The 22,438-nt window shown below is 37.6% G+C and overlaps 1 protein-coding gene across 2 annotated transcripts; it reads left to right on the plus strand.

The window, feature by feature from the left end:
* Nucleotides 1–11: 11 nt before the first annotated feature.
* Nucleotides 12–21,763, plus strand: gdap2 (ganglioside induced differentiation associated protein 2). Of its 2 annotated transcripts, XM_003223750.4 has the most exons (15): nucleotides 12–172; nucleotides 2,886–2,950; nucleotides 3,662–3,890; nucleotides 5,322–5,461; nucleotides 6,134–6,287; nucleotides 7,172–7,260; nucleotides 10,410–10,486; nucleotides 12,620–12,779; nucleotides 14,174–14,324; nucleotides 14,654–14,730; nucleotides 15,724–15,800; nucleotides 16,062–16,201; nucleotides 16,771–16,825; nucleotides 18,989–19,132; nucleotides 21,110–21,763. In XM_003223750.4, the coding sequence occupies exons 3-15, from the start codon at nucleotides 3,733–3,735 to the stop codon at nucleotides 21,152–21,154; spliced, it is 1,467 nt and encodes a 488-aa protein (XP_003223798.1). In that variant the 5' UTR covers nucleotides 12–172; nucleotides 2,886–2,950; nucleotides 3,662–3,732; the 3' UTR covers nucleotides 21,155–21,763. The 2 variants fall into 2 exon arrangements, with proteins under 2 accessions (XP_003223798.1, XP_016850813.1); XM_016995324.2 differs by lacking the exons at nucleotides 12–172; nucleotides 2,886–2,950 and having other exon boundaries at nucleotides 3,751–3,890; nucleotides 5,308–5,461.
* The last annotated feature ends 675 nt before the right edge of the window (nucleotides 21,764–22,438 follow it).

Raw genomic sequence — 22,438 nt, forward strand, 5'->3', positions numbered from 1 at the left:
GTGCCGAAGTCGGAGGAGCGGAGGCCGGAAGAGCAGGCGGTGCCCGAAGCTGGTCTAGGATCGAGGCGCTCGCTGACCCTTCCGTGTGTTGTGCTTTCCAGAGAAGGAGGGCTGCGCCGGAGGGGAGGCTGGGCCTTGGGGCGCTTGTCCCTCACGCGCCGCTTCGGGCGAGGTTGGTTTGTTCCTCCGGTCGCGCGCCGCATCCCTTTCCCGCCTCTTTTCCTGTCCTCATCCCCACAGGCCTCAAGTCCCCGCTGAGGCTGGGGCCTTTCTCTCTGGCCTTGCCTCTCAGGCAGCTGTTCAAGAGGGAGGGGGATGTCATGACACCTCCGTGTGCCGGCTGCAGCGTGCAGGCGTGTCACGTGAACGTCACCAGACGCTTCCCAGGCCCCTTCCACACAGCTGTATAAAATCCACATTGAACTCGATTATATGGGAGTGCGGACTGAGGGCCCTTCCACACAACCATATAACCCAGGATATTAAGGCAGAAAAATCCCACAATATTTGCTTTGAACTAGGTTATCTGAGTCCACACTGCCATATATCCCAGTTCAAAGCAGATAATCTGGGATTTTATTGAGCGGTGTGGAAGGGGCCTGAGTGCCTTTGCACACAGCCATATACAGTAGACTCTCACTTATCCAAGCTAAATGGGCCGGCAGAAGCTTGGATAAGCGAATATCTTGGATAATAAGGAGAGATTAAGGAAAAGCCTATTAAACATCAAATTAAGTTATGATTTTACAAATTAAGCATCAAAACATCATGTTATACAACAAATTTGACAGAAAAAGTAGTTCAATACGCAGTAATGTTACGTTGTAATTACTGTATTTACGAATTTAGCACCAAAATATCACGATATATTAAAAACATTGACTACAAAAATGGCTTGGATAATCCAGAGGCTTGGATAAGCGAGGCTTGGATAAGTGAGACTACTATAACTCAGAATATCAAGGCAGATGATCCACAATATCTGCTTTGAACTGGGATATCTGAAACCACACTGTCGTAGAATCCAGTTCAATGTGGAATTTTTTACATCTGTGTTGAAGGGGCCTCAGATAACGAGATTATCAAAAATGGATTATCTGCCTTGATATTCTGGGTTATATGACTATGTGAAAGGGCCCTGAGTCTGGTTCCTTCCACACAGCTGAATAAAATCCCACATGGTTGTTGTATGTTTTTCGGGCTGTATGGCCATGTTCCAGAAGTATTCTCTTGACGTTTCACCCACATCTATGGCAGGCATCCTCAGAGGTTGTGAGGTCTGTTGGAAACTAGACAAGTGAGGTTTATTTATCTGGAAAGTCCAGGGTGTGAGAAAAAAAAACCTTTGTCAGTAGTAGGCCAGTGTGAATGTTGCAGTTAATCACCCTAATTAGCATTGAAAAAGCTTCAACTCCTCTGTTTTTTTTCGACAACACAAAATCCCACATTTTCTGCTTTGAACTGGAATCTATGGCAGTGAAACTAAATGACTGTGGTGCAAAATGTGCATGTCTAAGGGCCCTTCTACACAGCCTTATCACTTAGAATATCAAGGCAGAAAATCCCACAATATCAGCTTTGAACTGGGTTATCTGAAGCCTCTTCGACACAGCTGAATAAAATCACACATTTTCTGCTTTGAACTGGGTTATATGGAAGAGTGGACTCCGACAGCCCAGTTGAAAGCAGATTTTCTACCTTGATATTCAGGGTTATATGGCTCTGTGGAAGGGCCCTGAGTCTATATTCCAGTTCAAAGCAGAAAATATGGGACTTTATTCAGCTGTGTGGAAGGTGCCTAAAATGTGTGTCACCAACATGAAATGTTCGTAAAGTTCTGCACCGATTTTAAAAAAAAAAGCTACTTTCTTTGTTATTAAATGTACATTGTACATGTCATTAACAGGCTAAGTGTACAATGCTATATGCATGTCTATTCAAAAATAGCAGTTCTGGGTAAGGCCCCATCTACACTGCCCTATAATCCAGATTATCAAAGCAGAAAATCCACATTATCTGCTTTGAGCTGGATTATCTGAGGGTCCTTCAACACAGCCATATGACCCAGAATATCAAGGCAGAAAAGCTCACAGTATCTGCTTTGAACTGGGTTATCTGAGTCCACACTGCCATATAATCGGGTTCAAAGCAGATAATCTTGATTTTATATGGCATTGTAGAACGGGTCTATGTTGCATGCTGTAAAAGTGTGTCACCAACATGAAACATTTGGAAAGCTTTGTGTAGAAGGGAAGTCAACTTCTTTTTTTAAAAAGGTTAAGGAAGCAGGGACCAAACAACTCCAGGTGTCTGGTTAGCACTACTACAAGTTTCTCCTATTATAAGTCTTTTGTCAATGGAATCAATTCCATTAAATGAATTACAGTCTGCTGTCCTTATTTGAGAAGTTGTTGGGTGTACAGAGAAGCTAGTAAAATGTGTTTTTTAATTTAATAATAGTAAAAATGTTAGTAGCAGTTATTAGTAGAGAGAAGCCAGTAAAATTACACTATGTAACACAGTTTTAGTTCCTGGGTTATAAATGTAATTTCCTAATTGGTTCTATCATAAAAACATGGAAAAGGTTCATTAAACTGCAAAAACCTTGTTTTGCGATTTGCACAAAAGGTTATAAATGGCGCATTGAAAGGTTGAAAATGGAAGCAACAAAATTTCAGGAGTACAACAACTACTTTCAAATTAAGTACTGCACGATTAAACAGGAAATAACACTTTCAAACCAGGAACAGAATTTTTTTCAAATTTTGTTCCATAGTGTTATATTATTAGAAGTTATCGTTTTACTGAAGTCCTGACTTTACCTTGAAATGTTACAGGACTGTTTTTACATCTTGGTGCCATTACTTCTGATTTTTATTTTGCAGATGAGATGAACATATGTTGTCTATCAACTCAAAGCCTTTTGACAAATCAAAGCTTGACAAATCAGGTGAGAGAAGCAGCTTTTTATAAGTCGTACCTTTTCATTTTGAGTGGAAGCATGATGTAGTGGTTTGAGTGTTGTACTCGGGAAATTAGTAGACCAGGGCTTGAATCCTGCCCAGCCGAACAAGTTACTCTCTCAACCAAGAGAAAGCGACTGGCAGAACTGAATAAATATGGCCAGGAAAACCCTAGGAGTTATTTACCAGAAATCAGGGCAAACATGTAAGCATATAACAACAACTATGCATGTAATTATTCAAATGAGTCAGTGGGAAAATATGGGCTTAGCTTATTTTGAATAAACATTTGTAAGATCATGTACAAGCAGTCTCCAAGTTACAGTCATCCAACTTACATGCAACTCATACTTAAGAATGGGGGTGAGAGAACAGGAAGTGAGAGGAAATCTAACCCAGGAAGGGAATTTCACTCCTGGAAGAGTTGTCATGGGAAAAGCATGTCCCCACTGAAGCTTTATCACCAATCTGGGGCCCCTTCCACACAGCTGAATAAAATTCCATATTTTCTGCTTTGAACTGGAATACAGTATATGGAATAAAAGTTTCTTTATTTCTTAGTAGATTTGTATGTTAAAAGGCTGCAGCTTGCCCACCCTACATGATGTAGGATTGAAGTCAGTGGCTGCATGAAATACATTTTCTCAGGACTCTTTTCTTTCATTAACAAAATCATTTTGTGTATCTTTTATCCAAAGTGCCACCCGTACCTGAGTAAGAAATAGAGTGCTCATCAAGTGAACCAAAGAAACACCGGTCCCATTGTTCCATGGATCCTTTGGGTGCCCCTTCGCATTTTGTAGATATTGATAGTTTGCCAGTATGGGCTGACCAATTGGTCACTTCTCAACCAGTTGGAGAAAAGCAAGTAGACGTCCATTCACCTTTTCCATGTAGGAAAGACATCAATGCAAAAATAATATTATGGTAAGTTTACACTTCATGATTCTAAAAAAAAATGTATACAACAGTGTAAAAGTATGTGTTGGATGGGTTTACACTTCCCCTGAAATCTGAGTTTTGTAGCATGATTGTACTGCTGGTCTAAAGCCCTGAGCCTGGAGGGTAAAATATAATTCTGCAAAGACACTCTGCATACAACTGAAATGTGACCTCGAGGCTCAGGTCTTAGACCAGCAATACAGTCATGCTACTAATGTGCAGCTGCAAAAAGTTAGTAAAGCTCAGCGTATCTAAAATGTTGCTGCTGTATTGCTGACTAGGACTTACATTGAAACAGCATTACTGGCTATTGCTTCAATATAAATGTGTTTGTTATGAGCTATGAGGCCCTACTTCCTGATGTAAACCTGTCCAACTCAAGTCTTTAGGAGACACATCTTTCTCACAGTTCCTCTATTCTTACATGCTACTCACAGACTATGACACTTCCTCCCAAGAGAGGCTTGATTAGTCTCCTTTCTGCTTTCTTTTCATCAGCAGACAGATCTCTTTTTATTTAAGCGGAACTTAGCCCTTTTAACAACTGCTTGGGGCAGAATGATGGTCATCAGCTATGCTACATTTTATAATATGTGGTTTTATCTGTTAAATGTGTTACAGGTTTAATTTGAATATTTTAATTGGACTGGTTACACAAAGCCTTTGTGTTTTTTTGAAGCTATTTTGTTTCAATTTATGGCATCTCCCTTTTCCTTGTTATCATTACTACATTAGTAAATGATCATTATATTTATAAGAAGGTTTCCCCTAAGTGCTCAGAAGATGTAAAGAAAGAAGGCAACTTATAAGGGCTATATCTATATAGGTTAAGTATCCCTTATTCAAAATGTTTAGAACCAGAAGTGTTTCCAGTTTTTGATTTTTTTTTCCTTTTGGGATTTTGGAATATTTGCATAGACATATAAAAGATCCCATTAATATGCATAATAATATTTTGGAGATGGGGCTCAAGGTCTGAAGACAAAATTCATTTATGTTTCAAATATATCTTGTATACATAGCCTGAAAATAATTTTACATACATTTTTTTTTACTTTTGTGCAGAAAGCAAGGTCTGTGTACATTGAACTATCAGAAAGCAAAAGTGGTACTATCTCTGGCACTGATGTGAATTATTTTGAACCATTTCAGATTTCCAGATAAGGGATACTCAACTTACAGTATATTTTGGGGACTATGTGTTTGGCATCATATCAAAAGCTGCAGTGAAACTCCTCCTGCTTGGCCTTCTATATTTTTCTACTAACAAGATAATATACTTTTATAGCCACACAGCATTTATGCCCACACATACTACCTGTGAAGAACATCCTTTTTGTGTATGTGATGTTTGTCTGTTTGTTTGTTCTTGTTTTCTTCTGTGCTGCTCACTGAATGGTAGTGATCTTTCATCAGGCGGGGTGATGTGGCATTGCTGAACTGCACAGCCATAGTGAACACCAGCAATGAAGCTCTAGCAGATAAGAATCCAGTGTCTGAGAGTATCTACATGCATGCAGGACCTGACCTTAGGGCTGAGCTACAGAAACTCAAAGGTAATCTCAGTTTTGACCCACTGGACTGTCCAAAAGAAACTGTGTCTTGGGTTTAGAAGCTTGGCAGTTTACATTGACTTCAGATCTTGCTTTGTGAAAGGTTAGGCGTCCTGTAGCCTTCCAGTCATATTGGAATCAAAGTCCATCAGCCTGTGCCAGTTGTAAGAAGTGCTAGGAGTCTAGAAACATATAGACGGCTGTATGATTCACATTCCTGATTTGTTATATTTGTTTGTATTAGTAAAGCATAACTACGATTAACCATAGTTTGTGAATAATCTCAGTTTCTCCTTCCAGCTGTACCAAGGAAGAGGTGAGATTATGTGACCACATACACAACACAGAATTGTTTTTATAATGCGAAGCCAGCTTCCCCATCCTCATTCCTTCCATATTTGTTGTTAATTCTTAATTAGCATGAAAATTATAATCTGACACATCTGGAAAGATGAGGATTGGGGAAGCCGCATTAAACCATGGATTTGCATTTTAATTTGCATTTTTTCAGATCTATGCTCTGAAAACTGCTTCTTAATATTTCTTAAGATTAGAGAACATCTGGGATATAATACAGGGGTATATGCCAAAGAGTAAAAAGTAATTTAAGCACAAAATATTTATTCTCCATTGCTTTCATACTAGTTATTTTATCTTGTGGTTGATATGTTTAAGGCTGTAGGACAGGGGAGGCAAAGCTGACAAAGGGATATAATCTTGCTGCTCGTTTCATAATTCACACGGTGGGGCCAAAATACAAAAGTCGATACCGGACTGCAGCAGAAAGCTCCTTGTACAGCTGTTATCGCAACATCCTTCAACTTGCAATGTAAGATTGACAATCGTTGGTGAAGATAAGTGTATGTGTGCGGAGTGTACTTGGTCTCTTTCTCTAATTCTTGCATGTTATGCAGTTCTTCTCATAATTGCATGTACAATATAAGGGTGTGTAACTAGTGTAAATGAATCAGAATTTTGGAATGTATTTTCTGTATAACTTGTGGTAGTTGTGAAAATTTAGCATGTATATTGTACCTTAAAACAGGGTTCTCAAACTTTTGGGGAAGGTGGGCACAACCACAATTAGCTGAAGTGTGTGGGTCCTAGCAAATCTTGTGGGAATTCAACCTCATATCGCTCAAGTCTATAGTCTTCAGTGAAGAGAGAGATAGATATGAAAAGTTAATCCCCCTTCTTTTTTTCTTTTTCTTTTTTACAAAAGGAGAACAGGGTAAACTAAAAATTAATGGGAAAGAAAGAGTTAGGAAATAAATAAGAACACACACACACACACATACATATGTTGAACAAATATTAACAAGATCCGCCCTGAGTCCTCCAGGGAGATAGGGTGGAATAAATTTTTATTTTTATTTATTATAAGATTATAAGCTTTAATAAGTAAATGAAATCATACATTGCTTAGATATAAAACATGCACAGTGCAAGCTAAGAAGCAGCAGTAATGCTGAAGGTCCATAAGGCATAAATCTGTAGCTGATGGAAGGCAAATGGCAAAAGGTCTTGACAGATTTTCAGTAGAACAGAAGCCAGGTGGATTTCAAGCAATGGTCCTCAGTTCCAACAAAAATTCTTATATTGTGCGTGTTTTTACTCCATGAATATTTTATACCATTATGAATGTGCTTTACCTTGAAGTAGGATTTTAAGCCCATGGTTTGCTTATAACTACTTTCACATTTCTAATTTTAGGGAGCATGCAATTGCCTCAATTGGATTCTGTGTGATAAACACTGTGAAACGAGGTTATCCTTTGGCAGATGCCACACACATAGCACTGCGTACGTACTTTTGAATGTGTCATTAATATTTATGATAAAGAATATAAATCATTGTACTTTACAAAGAAACAGAAATATTGAAGAACGAACAAGGGGCCAGAGAAGTGGAAAAGAGCAAATAATTCTTTCTCTTTAAAATGGGCCAAAAATATATCTGGGAAACTGCAGACCAGGCAGCTTGACCCCAATATTAGGAAAAATAATCCCCATATGTGACTGTTAGCCTTACCGCTTAGATGAACTGTTGCTTCATCACTAATAATCAAACATAGTAAGAAGTTGTCATTCATAATTTAGTTTTTTAACATCCCATTACTAAATTATACACACTTTCTTTTGTCACCTGCACAAAGAGCCTCTGCCAGTTTCAACTGGTATGGAAACATGATTTCGTATCAGTTGCGGAAGGGGGTTGGACTGGATGGCCTCTGGGGTCTTCCACTGAAATACTGTTAAGTTTATGTTGGTTAGAATTGTTCTTCATTTTAAATATTGTATCATTCTTTAGTTCTTTTTTTTTTGCCCTGTGCAATGTGCATAGGAATTTGTTCATGTCTTTTTCAGTTCACACAAACACTCTCCATCCATTTGCCACTGGCCAGCCCGTCTGTCAAATTTTATCTTTTTATTTCTTATATTTTATTTTATTATTTTTAGTTATTTTGTGTTATTGTATTTTATTGTATTAATTTTTTAGTGTTTTAAATTATTTTTAGTGTTTTTTATTATTTTTATTGTATTATCTGTGTGTATTTTATTTTTTATTGTTTTATTATTATTTATTTGTATGTATTATATTTTATTATTTGATAATATTATTTTTATTTATGGTTTTTTTATTATATTATTGTATTTTATTTTTTATGTATTTTTTTTTGTATTTTATTATTTTTGTTTGTCTTTGTATTGGGTTGCTCTGAGTTCTGTGGTCTGCCTGGTCATGTTCGAAATGTATTCTCTCCTGATGTTTCGCCTGCATGTATGGCAGGCATCCTCAGAGGTTGTGAAATGTGTTGTAACAAAAGCAAGTGGGGTTTATTTATCTGTGGAATGACCAGGGTGGAAGAAAGAACTGTTGTCTGCTTTAGGCAAGTGTGAATGTTGGAATTGGCACAGAATAGCCTTGTAGCTTCAAAGCCTGGATGGTTTCTGCCTGCCTGGAATGAACAAAATGTGGCTCCCTGTATTAAAAAATCTGTGAAATCAGGACAGTTAACTAAAGAACAGCACTGAGTAATCAGGGAATTCCAGACGTGATGTACTGAGGGCCAGCTAACATTTCCCAACAAAGGATTCCTCTCCGAAGCAGGAAGTAGGCAGGCCTTGAAGGTGCAAGGGCATTCAATGGCAATCAAGGTGGCCAAGTGGAACATTCACAGTCGCCTGGGACAGATAAGAGTTGTCCCATCCTGGATATCATTGCTGAGATAGAAATAAATATCCCACTTAATAATAATAATAACTTTATTCTTATACCCCGCCCCATCTCCCTGAAGGGACTGGGGCGGTTTACATGGGGCCAAGCCCGGAACAACAATATAAAAGCAAACGCAAACAATACAATAAATCAATCAACAATAAAACATCAAACAACGATAAAACAGTCATAAAACAGTCACTTGTCTGTTTTCAAACAGATCTCATAATCTCTGAGGATGCCTGGCATAGACATGGATGGCCGTTTGGCAGAAGATAGGTTCGTGAGGGAATGTGATGTTTAATAGGCTTTTCCTGAATCCCTTCTTATTATCCAACATATTCACTTATCCAACGTTCTGCCGGCCTGTTTATGTTGGATAAGCGAGACTCTACTGTATATTTATAATCTTATATTATCTGCTTAGAACTGTATTATATGAGGCCCCTTCTACACAGCTATATAAAATATTCACTGAAGTGGATTATATGGCAGTGTGGACTCAAGATAATCCAGTTCAAAGTAGATAATATAAGATTATAAATGGGTTATATAGCTGTGTGGAAGGGCCTTGGGTCTATACTGCCATATAATACAGTTCAAATCAGATAATCTGTGGAAGAGGCCTAAGTGAGGCCTAACTCTGCCTGTCCCCTGGGCTGAGTGGGTTGCTAGGAGACCAAGTGGGCGGAGCATAGCCTTCTGTCAGCAATTGGATAAAAACAATTATTCCTCTCCCTCTAATTAGGACTTTATTTTTCTTTTCTTTTTGTTGTCAGCACCTAGGGGCAAGGATTTTGGGTTGTGTTGCCAAGTTTCGTGTGTTTGGGTCATGTAGTTGCGTTGTGCATCTTTGCTGGTTTTTTCGGTTTTGTGGCTCCGGATTGTGTTTTTGTGGTGTGGTTGTTTTGTAACAACCGTGAGGCAAGGCTTTTGCATTGTGTTGCCAAGTTTCGTATTTCTGCGGCCTTTAGTTGTGTTACAGTCACAGCGCAAACAACTTTACCATTTTATATATATAGATGTACATTTCTTAGGACTCCAAAATAAACTTTTGTTTCAAAAAGGGGTCCTCAACTGGAGAAAGCATAGAAGGACTTCTACTATATTCTTCATTAGAGAAAAATAGTAAATTGTTGAATTCCAGTTATTATAATCAATTTGAAATGGATTGCATATACATATAGATTCGGTTCAGACTTCATACCACACTCTTGTTTGAATGTTCAGGTTCACAGGCAAACTATTACTTGGAATTCCTTGTCTGCTTTCATTTTCTAACCTCTTAACAAGGTAGCCTCTAGTGCAGTTGTTTTGCCACTTTGTTTTTGTTTAGTTGACAGTTGTGTCTCAGTACAAATATTTTGTGCTTCCAGTATTGAGTAACTTGTGCATAAGTGGTAGCAACATTAATTAAATCAAGTTCGGTCCTAATTTATAGCACAACAGAATGTTGAAAATGCAAAATAAAAATGGATATTTCTACAAGACACTACATCCTGACAATTGAAGTTAATCCAGTTTCCATAACGTAATGTCAAAAATGCTTCCATCTATTCTTGCTGTATTTGTTGAGTATTGTTTCCACCATAGATGAGACTTTTGCCTGTCGAAGGTTTTCAAATGGGAAGGATATGAATTAAGGAATGCTTATATTTTGCGTCAGTTATTGCAGATTTAAGTCTCTGTTCCATCTCAACTTACTGGATATTTTTCTTTTTTTCCCCCACAGGAACTGTGAGGCGATTTCTTGAAGTTCATGGAGAAGCACTTGAAAAAGTGGTGTTTGCTGTTTCTGATGTTGAAGAGGTATGTTCATGTCTGTAGGCATTCACCCTGCAGTTGTGGACTCTACTCCATTGGTTTTATTGACTCCTTCTAAAGGTGCACAGTAGGTTTTTCAGTTGTGTTTCTTAAAACCAATATAAGAACCAAGCTATTCTTTCATAGACTTTGCCGCTCTGTGATTTATACAAAATTGCATTATATAATCGTTGAGCATTTTTGAGAACTGGAAACGTACACCAAATTGAAAGGGATGAATGTTGCCCAGGTCTTCTAAAAGAGAGGGTGAGTCAAGAAACTACTGAGTAGTTAGTCAATTTGATGTCATTACCAGCAATGATTTTAGAACAAATCAGGTCCAGTTTGGAGCACCTTTGAACAGGAGAATGAAGAAATTTACATTACCCTGTAGTTGTGTTGACTTATCTTGAAAATGCAGTAGAAATACTTCAGACTGGGAAGGACTGTAGACTTTAACACTGTGTGTAAGACTATGGATTCCAGACCTGTGAAAAATATTAATATTCTAGCGTATATATCCGGCATTGCCCAGCTAGGAATTTTCTAATGATATCTGTTAGTAACACTTAGTGTTAGCTTTATTGTTTTTGTGATGGTCCAGTCAGAAAGGGGAAGGAAAATATCCTCACTATATTCTTTTAAAATCGTATTACACTTTTCAGTCTGTTCTTGAAAACCTCTTGAGCAGGCCTCCTCAAACTGCAGCCCTCCAGCTGTTTGGAACTCCCAGAAGCACAACCAGCTTCTTTAATGGTCAGGAATTCTGAGAGCTAGGGGCTCAAACAGCTGGAGGGTCGCAGTTTGAGGAGGCCTGCTCTTGAGCATTCAACGTAATTGTCCACGGAAAGAATAAGTACACTGCAAGCACTTGTTTCACTGATCCACTGCTTTATCAATAGTAATATAGAATGCAGAAAGAGAAAAGAAGGAATGGGGACCCTCCCTCAGCTGTGATTAGGACTGGTGTAGTGGCCAGTCTTCCTCCATTCCAGCTGAACCGAACAGCAAGCTCTCAGAGTAAACTTATAGAATCATAGAATCATAGAATAGTAGAGTTGGAAGAGACCTCATGGGCCATCCAGTCCAACCCCCTGCTAAGAAGCAGGAAATTGCATTCAAAGCACCCCCGACAGATGGCCATCCAGCCTGCTAGCCATCACAAGATTTGTAGGGGAGCCGGAGCATGTGCAATTTGAGATGTGGGAGCGCTGGAAGGCTTCTCATGAGAATTGGGGGGTTTTCCTGCTTGACCTGATTTTCTTGATCAGGGCCCTGGCTCCGAAAGGGTTAAATATCCACTATTTCAATTTGGAGAAAGAAGGGTATGTGTACCAAATTTGGTCCAGATCAGGCGTGGGCAAAATTCAGTCTTCCAGGTCTTTTGGACCTTAACTCTTACAATTCCTAACAGCTGGTAAGCTTTCTGGGGGTTGAAGTCTGAAACACCTGGAGGGCCAAAGTTTGTCCAGATCCATCAAGCCATGTAGGAACCTTTGTAGCACAAATGTGTGTGTGTGTGTTCACTTTTATTTATATTAATTAATTAATATCGTTTTATTTTTTACCGATCTCTCCTCACGTCCTGAGGCAGGACATAACATAGTTGAAACACTTCATTATAAAATATTATGTACAATGCCTATATTAAAATGTATTTCTATAAAATTTATATATTAACATAGAAGAAAGATTAAAATACAATAAATACAGGACACGAGTTCAAAATTCATAGTTAAAAATTGACTGGGTAGGACTGCCGGAGGAAATAGGTCTTCAGTGGTTTCTTAAATTCCGACAGCTGATTTAGCTGTTGAATCTCTTCTGGCAGATCATTCCACATAAGTTATGAAGATATCATAATGGCAAATTTTTGAATAAATTACTGTTTCCAAATCTGTTTATTTCTATGCTAATCTTATGTTTCCCCAACATTTTAAAAAACAGATGAAAAGGACTGCTAAAAAAACATGTCTCTACTATAATTTTTTTTTAGTAAACATGTATCCAGCAGATCAAGGGCTGTGTCAAACCACTTTTCATTTCTTTCTGTATGCACTCAGATATCTTCTTGCATATCATTTTCTATCAAGCTTTGAAAAGTAGGCAAGCTATTCTCAAATTCTTGCTTTTTCACAGGCTGTATATCAGAAGATGCTACCTCTATATTTTCCAAGGTCGCTAGAAGAAGAAATTCAGTCATTGGCTTTTCTTCCTGCTGATATTGGCAATGCACAGGGAGAACCGGTGGTGCCAGAACGTCAGATCAGAATTAGTGAAAAGCCAGGAGTTTCAGAGGGTGAGTCTGCCATTCATGTCAAGTTTAGAAACATGGCATCTAAAAGCTTTCAAATTTGCACATATTTCAAAACACAATATAATATTGTATTTTTTAGTACTAAGAGACCCAGCCATTTCCTCTTGTAGAGGAGGGTAGCATGTGAATGGAAGACTCCATCCCCATAGGTGCAGAGCTGGTCTGAATTTTCTCACTGTTACGTGGAATTCCTTTCAAATTAGGGAAGCCCCCTCACTCATGTCTTTTAGGAAGCAGCTGAAGACCTGGATGTGGGCCCAAGCTTTTGGCCCATTCTAGGATACGAGTTGATATAACCTGATGTATTCACTGGATTAATGTGAAGTTGAATACAGACTGGCTCTGACGTTTGGCCCAATGCTACTGGCCCTGTTGTAACGGTCACACAGTGTTTTACTACTTTAATTGGGTATGATATTGGTTTTTAAGAGTGTTTATGATTGTTGGTTTTTACTATATTTTGTATTATATGTGGCAGTAATCTTGCCATTATGTAAGACCGCTCTGGGTCCCCTTGGGGGAGAAGAGCGGTACATAAATAAAATAAATAAATAAATAAATAATGTGGTTTACCTGAAAAGCTGGGTTTCTGAATATCTTTTTATTAAGGGAAGAGGATGCTCTGTATGCAGGGCTCCTAACTTCTTGGTTTTTTAAATCCTCCTCTCTTATAACAATGCAAAACTGATTAATTCTGATGAATAAGAGGATTGTGTATTTGGAAACGATATATTACGGCCCTGAAAGAAGAGAAACTACCTAGATCTAAAATTTCTACATAGGCAGAATAGGCTAGGTTTCCCAAGATTCCTTTTGAACTTACATTTGTACCTTCTTAGCTGCTTTGTAAAGGTCTCATAATTTTCTTATACTAGATTTAATCTTATGGCTCTTAATAATAATATTATAATAATAATAATAATAATAATAATAAATAAACTTTATTTATACCCCGCCACCATCTCCCCAATGGGGACTCGGGGCAGCTTACATGGGGCCATGCCCAGAACAATACAATATAAACAAAATATAATACAACAACAAATCATAACACATTAAACAACACAATAAAAGAAAATATACACTACATTAAACAAGATCAAAAGAACAATAAAACCAAGGGCGGGCCACATGAACACTAGGTTAAAACTGGGGATGAGAAAGGAGGTAGGAGTAAAAACCACAGAGGACAGGGTCATAAAGTGGCGGTGCAATCTGGAGGACAAATATTGAAGGAGAGCAGCAAAGGGATTTATGTAGTGATTACTCTCCAAAGGCACAATGGAAGAGCCATGTTTTCAGGTCTTTCTTAAAGGCAGCAAGTTCGTTAGTCTCACAGTTTTTTATTTTCTCTTCCCCCCACTTTTTAAAAATAGATAATTCAGATGAAGAAGGACTGGAAGCAGACTTATCCTTTATTGGTTCCCATGCTTTTGCTCGCATGGAGGGAGATGTCGATAAACAAAGACGTCTCATCCTACAAGGCCAGCTTTCGGAGGCAGCGTTACAAAAACAGCATCAGAGAAAGTGAGGCTATTGCAAAATGGGTCTTTATTTTCCAATTCATTGGTTTCAATCTAGTGTAACAAGATGGCATTTTGTGCTAGCATTTTTTAGAACATGGAATATAAATATTTATTTCAAAAATCCATGTGGATGAGTAGCAAGCTATGTTGTTTTTTTACTGAATTTTTAAACTTCTGAATCATTTATATTTTCCTTTCTGATTATGTGATGACAATGTGTGTTATGTGAGAAATGAAGCTGGATGTATGGATGCTTTTGATGCTAATATTTATTAACCATGGCATTAGAGTAATTTGAAAGTTCTGAAACCATATGTGACTACCTTCTAGTTACAACCGCTGGCTTTGTCGAGCAAGAGCTGAAGACTTGTCTGATATTGCTTCTCTTAAAGCTTTATACCAAACGGGTAAGTTCAAATAAGTCCTATTAACTTCTTTACTGATAAATACATTTTGATGAAAAGTCTATGCCAACTTAACATGTAAGGAACACTGATGGGAAATATTTTCTTCATATAAATATTTGAGGGGAATAAAACTGTTCAAAAAATAGGAGTCTTGCTGAAAATGAACTTTTGCATTCCTCTTTTTTATTTTAAATGTAGCTGTTAATGAAATAATGTTTGTTGTTGTTCATCAAGAAGCACTACCTGTTAGCTAGATGTGCCATGTCTAGGGAATTTAAAATACTCTGCAATTCGTTTTGGGGTCATGTAATTCCTAATGCTGGATATCTTCTTGAATATACTCTATGCTGTTTCTCTTAGGAATTTAGGATTTAGGTGGAATCTCATTTTTGAATCTGTTGCTCTCTATCTTAGAGTGTGTTCTCAGTGTAGGAGAGGTGCAATTTGACACCACCCTAACTCCCGTAGCTCAATGCTATGGAAACCTATCTGCGATCTGAATAAATGTTGGCAATTTTAATTGTGGTCCCTACCTGTTGCCAAGTTGGTAGTTGTTTTAATGCAGAAGAGTTAATCATTCAGCCATCCATATATTCTCAACTATTGGAATTTTAGCCCACCATTATCTGAGGAGCAAATGATTCCCACCCATTTTCATACCTTTACTGTAAAACAGGAATTTAAAAATCCACGTCATAATTTTAGAAGCGATGTATTTTTAAAATCTTTTCCTAAGATTGAACATAGTTTAAAAGAATTTACTTTTTCTTAATCCAGATAATGTTTGTGTGGTAGAAGGCTACTAAAAATATTCTAAGGTGTCAATGTGTATAAACATGTTTATAACTATTCACTACTCCCTACTTTAAAAAATGTTTCCCTCAATCTGAATATTGGGAATATATGTAGTTGAAAAGCTGAAACTCACAAGCAATTCAAATTGAAGACTGGGTAACAGTTTCTTATAAAATGCCTTGCTCATTCTGTCTATAGGTGTTGATAACTGTGGCCGTACAGTGATGGCAGTGGTTGGAAGAAATATTCCTGTAACTATTATAGACATGGAAAAGGTGAGAAACAAATTTAAATTTTCAGCAGAAATTCTTAATTGTACAAAAGCGTTTCTTTTTGTCCAGTATACCACACTGACTGCTGCTATTTTCATTGACAAAGGAAAATAAGTTTGTTACCTTTTCTGGTAAAACTTAAACTATTGAACATTTTCTTAAGGAAATCAAGTGCCTACTTCTTTACTTCTAGAATAAAACAAGTTATTGACACAGTTGCTGGCTGAACAATATATCTGACATTGTGATTCTTTTCTGTCTTAGGCTCTCTTATACTTCATCCATGTGATGGACCACATCGTTGTAAAAGAATATGTCATTGTGTATTTCCATACCCTCACTAATGCCTACAATCATTTAGACTCTGATTTTCTGAAGAAACTTTTTGACATTGTCGATTTCAAGTAAGTATTCTTTAGAGTATCTTAAAGTATTCTCCCCTGTTTCCTATGTGCGTAGGGAAAACACAGAGAATCTGCACTTCTAAAAGAAATAAGGAACATGTTTGTATGTTCTATTATTTTGTGTATCTCTCTCTGTGTGTGTGTCTCTATATATATCTCAGTGTGTGTGTGTGCGCGCTTTTCTGAATATATATTTTTAAATGAAATAAATCAGGAAATATGAGGTTTAACATTGATTGAATACCAGTCCAGGAAGATGTCTCTGTGGAAATCATACAAATGAACGGAAAAATCAATGGTACTGGGAGCTTGCCTATTTTACCTATGTGATACTCCCTTGTAGCACATTAAGAAGAAATTCTGGAAGTTAGTAAAAGTCATGAGACTTCACAATTCACTGCTTGAGTTAAAAGTGTACATAGAGAAATTATTCAGGGCAATCCTGCACTTTCATTGGTAAGCTGAATATTGAAACAAGTGTACTTTCTGATCTGGAATACAGTGCAAGATTGTTAATATATGTTTGTGCAAATGATTGTTTTAAATTTTATTTATTTTTATTAACCTAGGTACAAAAGAAATCTGAAGGCCTTGTACTTTGTCCATCCAACATTTCGCTCAAAGGTGAAGTGTGCCATCCACAGATGGAAAATCTACATTTTTGGAAGTAGTAGTAAACATGTGGGGTCCCAAAACCTTTGCAAAACATTACTTAAACTCTGGTGCATTTTTATTTAATAGTGTGAGCTAGTTCTATAGCAAGATACTAAGTAATGGGTAGACAGTAACAAGGTTGAAGTAGTGTCAAAACGGTATTAATTTAACAGTGCATCCTATGATAGGAATAAAATAACAACCTTTCTGCAATTCATTCCTTATTCTCCCATAATTTTCAATTTGGTACATGACGCCAAAGAAATTAGGTAGGATGTACAAAAAGGTAGAAAAGAATTGTTGGAAATGCCATAACCACAACGGGAGTTTTTTCCACATGTGGTGGTCTTGAAAAAAAGCTACTAGTTATTGGAAAATAATACACAAAGAATGCCTAAAAATTCTTAAAATGAAATTTCCAAAAAAGCTGAAATATTACCTATTAGGAATAATTGATAAGGAGTTGTCCGTAGACCTGAATAAAGACATTCTATTCATGTATATGATTACTGCTCCCAGGATCATTTATGCAAAATACTGGAAATCAGAGGAGACACCAGAGATAGATCAATGGAGAGATAAATTGATGGAGATTAAAGATATGGATAAATTGACTTCTTTAATAACAAAGAATTTGGGTAATCCCATAAAACAAACAAACTGGGAACTAATGGAGGAATACCTCAAAAATGGAAGAGAGAAATTATTAACAGTAAAAACATTTGATAAAGGAAAGGGAGTAGGGGGACTATAAACATTCTTTGAAGGTCTGGAAGGAATAAAAGAATTAAACCACAAAGGACTAGAAGGAAATCCAACAATTTGACAGGAGCAGAATTCAAAACGATCTTGACAAACTAGAGAGATGGGCCGAAACTAACAAAATGAAGTTCAACAGGGACAAATGCAAGATACTTCACTTCGGCAGAAAAAATGGAAATCAAAGATACAGAATGGGGGACGCCTGGCTTGACAGCAGTGTGTGCGAAAAAGATCTTTGAGTCCTCGTGGACAACAAGTTAAACATGAGCCTACAATGTGATGCGGCAGCTAAAAAAGCCAATGGGATTTTGGCCTGCATCAATAGGGGAATAACGTCTAGATCCAGGGAAGTCATGCTCCCCCTCTATTCTGCCTTGGTCAGACCACACCTGGAATACTGTGTCCAATTTTGGGCACCGTAGATGAAGGGAGATGCTGACAAGCTGGAAAGCGTCCAGAGGAGGGCGACTAAAATGATTAAGGGTCTGGAGAACAAGCCCTATGAGGAGAGGCTTAAAGAGCTGGGCATGTTTAGCCTGCAGAAGAGAAGGCTGAGAGGAGACATGATAGCCATGTACAAATATGTGAGGGGAAGTCATAGGGAGGAGGGAGCAAGCTTATTTTCTGCTGCCCTGCAGACTAGGACACGGAACAATGGCTTCAAACTACAGGAAAGGAGATTCCACCTGAACATCAGGAAGAACTTCCTCACTGTGAGGGCTGTTCGGCAGTGGAACTCTCTCCCCCGGACTGTGGTGGAGGCTCCTTCTTTGGAAGCTTTTAAGCAGAGGCTGGATGGCCATCTGTCGGGGGTGCTTTGAATGCAATTTCCTGCTTCTTAGCGGGGGGTTGGACTAGATGGCCCATGAGGTCTCTTCCAACTCTACTATTCTATGATTCTATGATTCTATGATTCTAATTTTTATTTTTATCTCTATTTTTTCTTGTTTCAATACGTACACTTTTCTTCTTTTTCCTTCCCTCTCTCTTCTTTCTTTCCCTTTTCCCTTCCCCTTCTTTCTTTTATTATTACATTTCAATCTTCTAATCTTTTTATGTTAAAAAATTCAATAAAAATGTTTTTTTAAATTTCAATTTTAGATTGGTATCTACTTTAAATTACATTTGTTTTGAGGAGAAACACATACCAATTTTTGCCTTCAAAATTATAAAGCACAATGTACATCAATACTGATAGATTACATCATTCTTGGGGCATAAGACAGACTTAAAAACTAGCAGTCTACATTCTGAATGTACAATTTTAACTTCTTAAATGGATTATCGGGCAAATGAATTGAATGTCCTCTGGACAAATGTCTTCAGTTAGATTTTGTATTAATGTTAATTTCCTGTTTGTTTTTGCGTTAGGTTTCAACATGGTTTTTTACAACATTTACTATTTCAAGTCTAAAAGACAAAGTCCACCATGTGGAAAACCTGCAACAGTTGTTCACAGCCATTCCCCCTGAACAGATTGACTTCCCTCCATTTGTTCTTGAATATGATACCAGGGTAGGTACTTTCAAAATAAAAATGTCTGTTCTTTCTAAACTGTATCTCATTAGTTCCATAAAGCAGGTATAAAAGTGGCTTTCCTTCCCTTTGCTTGGACAGATTATAGAATTATTATAGAATGTGCCTTGATTGGAAAGTTGCTTTAAAGTGATTCTATTTGTGTTGGTATGAAAGTACTTCTTCTTACCAAAAGGGTGTATTCATATTTTCTTAGTAAAGCTACATTATCTAAACCAGTGATTCTTAAACCTTTGTTTACCACAGACATCTTTTAAATATCTTTTGATGCAGCAGACTGGCAACCCAGTTTGGGTTCCCCGGCCACTCATATCACTTTTTAATATACCCCCTCTGGACTGGGAATAATGGGAATTACAGCACAACAGGTTGGGGAAAGGATAAAGAACATTTTAAAGTTTGACGTCATATCCATAAGCCTAAATTCAAATCCCACTATTCTGACTTAACAGAACAAACTTCAGCCTTTGAGATGTTACTGTATCACAATTCCCATCCATTGTAGCCATGATGTCTAAGGATGAGGAATACAGGAGTTGGGATGTTGTGTGGTTTCTGGGCTGCTGTAGTCCATCAGTACAAGAGTTGTAGTCCAGCATCGAGAGCCACACAAAATGACATGGCGGGCCAGATTTGCCCCATGTGCCCTTGATTTCACACATTAGCCCTGTAAGAATATTACAGACAGTCCCCAGGGATCTGTGAGCCATAGTTTAAGAATCACTGATTTAAACACAATTTCACATTGTCATTGAACTCAAGATGACACGTTGGCCAAGGACAATGATTAATGTGCCACCTTGATCCCAATTCTCATGCTCTGTAATCTGAATTGGGATCAAGATTATTTTTGCACTGCTCTGTATGGAAAACGTCATTGTTCTCCAGCACACATTGAGATGGGGTTAGGTGGATGGCACTTCTTTTCCATCATAATTGCACTATCATTCAAAGTCCTGCTATTGGATCAGGCAGAGAGAGCTTGAGTGAGCAACTGGGGAAGGCTAGAGAGCCACATCCCCCACTGAATAACTCCCACAAAAATAACAACAACAACAGATGCCCTCTAATGCAATGGTTCTTAAACTTTGTATCCAGACACCAAATTGAGTCCCCCTAGCTCAGTTTTTAAACTAAACATCACCTCAAATGTTTTAGACATTTATGCAAGTCTGTTGTGCAGGGTTTACAGTGGACTCTGCAGAAGATGCTTCAACTATTCTTCATAAAAACGAAAATTAGCCTGTTTAGCAAGCCTTGCAAATGCTGATTTGTTATCAGAAAAAACATGATTTTTAATACTTATTTTATATACATATACACCCAGAGTCACATAAAGATTTTATCTGGCCAAGAAGGGTCCTGAGTGCAAATGTTTAAGGAGCCCTGCTCTAGGGGACATGGCATTCTTACCATGTTTTGGGACCTTCCTGACCCCCACGAGGGCATTGTGGGTCATTATGGGAGAAATAATCTTTTTGAGGAGTTTTTCAAAAATGTGTTTGGAGCCCTGGTGGCTCTAGGGTACCACAAAAACAGCTCTGGCAGGCATACACAGCTCACAGCCATGCTTTGCCTACCAATCAGATATCACTATGTAACACAGTTTTTGTTCCTGGGTTATAATTGTCATTTCCTAATTGGTTCTAACATAAAAACATGGGACATCCTACAGCACATGTTGTTATAGTTTTTCAATGAATATCTCATAGACTCAACCAATTCAACATAGTTTGTGGCAGCCACAAAAATAAAGTTTCTGCAGTATAACAACTACTTTCAAAGTAAGTACCGCACAGTTAAACAGGAAATAACATTTTCAAATTAAGAACAGGAAAAAATTCAGATTTTGTTACATAAATAGTGGCTGTGGAAAAGATTTTCATTTAACAAGATTGAAAGGATTATTTGTTTTTGTGTGTATACTGCATCAATTCATCTTTTGTATCTTTGCAGGAAAATGGATCATACTACTCTTACCCATCTTCTCCAGACCTCTGATTATGCAGCCCTGCCATTCCATTTGGTTTCCGAACTCTCTATGACATGCTACATGCCAATCCTATATGCACCATGGTGGTCTGATTCATTTTCAGATATCAGAAAGTGGGCAATCCTGCCTCTGTTATTTTTTTACAAGGAGAAATCTGGAAGAATATAAGCAATCAGTAAACTAAATCCAAATGAACTGTTTCAGATATATCACATAGAAAACTTGCTAGGTGTATATGACAGCAATTTTTGTATTGCACACATTAAAACTATTTTTTTCAAAAGGCCCATTGGACATATTTTAATCTGACCGTGAGTGTCCTCTGCTCCCATCCACTTTAGACCAGTTTGGAAGAAGATTCGGTTTCCATGCAACAGTGTTATATCAGATTTAAACATGGAATCCTTTACTATTGCTGCTACATTATGAAGAATTCACTGTAGAAATATCTACAGATTGGATGAAGTACTCTTTAAAATTCTAAAACAACTATAAATGTCAGCTTTGTAAATTCTCCTTAGTTTTGGATGTGGTGCTCTGCCTTTTTTTGCTGGATGATGAAAGATGCAAGAGTGCTGCTGCTTTCCTGCTAAATTGTAAAATTGAAGCAAATATCACTGATGTCTCTTGTTTTTATTTCCTTTTCACCTTGTCGTGATTTCTAGCTGGTAAGGGAAAACAACTGATGAAATACTGGTTTTAAAAAACAAATTTTTATGTTCTAAAATAGGGATGGGCAAAGTGCAGGCCATACGCAGCCCTCGCGTTCCTCAATAAGCATCCCATAGTCCCCACCTCATTTTTCATTGGTCGTCTTTTTACCCAACCTCAGTCAAACTCTCCCAAAACTTCCAAAAATGCAGTGATCTGCTTCCCTTATTCCTCCATATTCCCAAAAACAGCAAAGAAAGAAAAGTGACCAACATAGCAGCTGGGAGTGATGATGTATAAAATCAGGAACACCATGATACTATGACCCACTGTGCAGGGAGAGGCAGGTAATACATTTATTATTATTATTATTAATAATAATAATTAATCGGAAAACAAATGGTTGCAGTCCTTTGCGCAGTTGCCCACCTTTATTCTTAAATGAGTTCATAATTTTATTTGCAGAACATTAGAACTTTTAAACACTCTTTCGGGAGCTATATTGCAAAGTTGGGTGGGACTAAATTATCCTTGCAGCCCCTTCCCATTCTTAAGATTCTTTCAAAGACCTTTGACACCATGGACTGTAATGGTTTCTGGACCATCCTCCTGAAAATTGGATGCCCTGATAAGTTTGTGAA

The sequence above is a fragment of the Anolis carolinensis genome, chromosome 2 (assembly GCF_035594765.1).
Source record: "Anolis carolinensis isolate JA03-04 chromosome 2, rAnoCar3.1.pri, whole genome shotgun sequence".
NCBI lineage: Eukaryota > Metazoa > Chordata > Lepidosauria > Squamata > Dactyloidae > Anolis > Anolis carolinensis.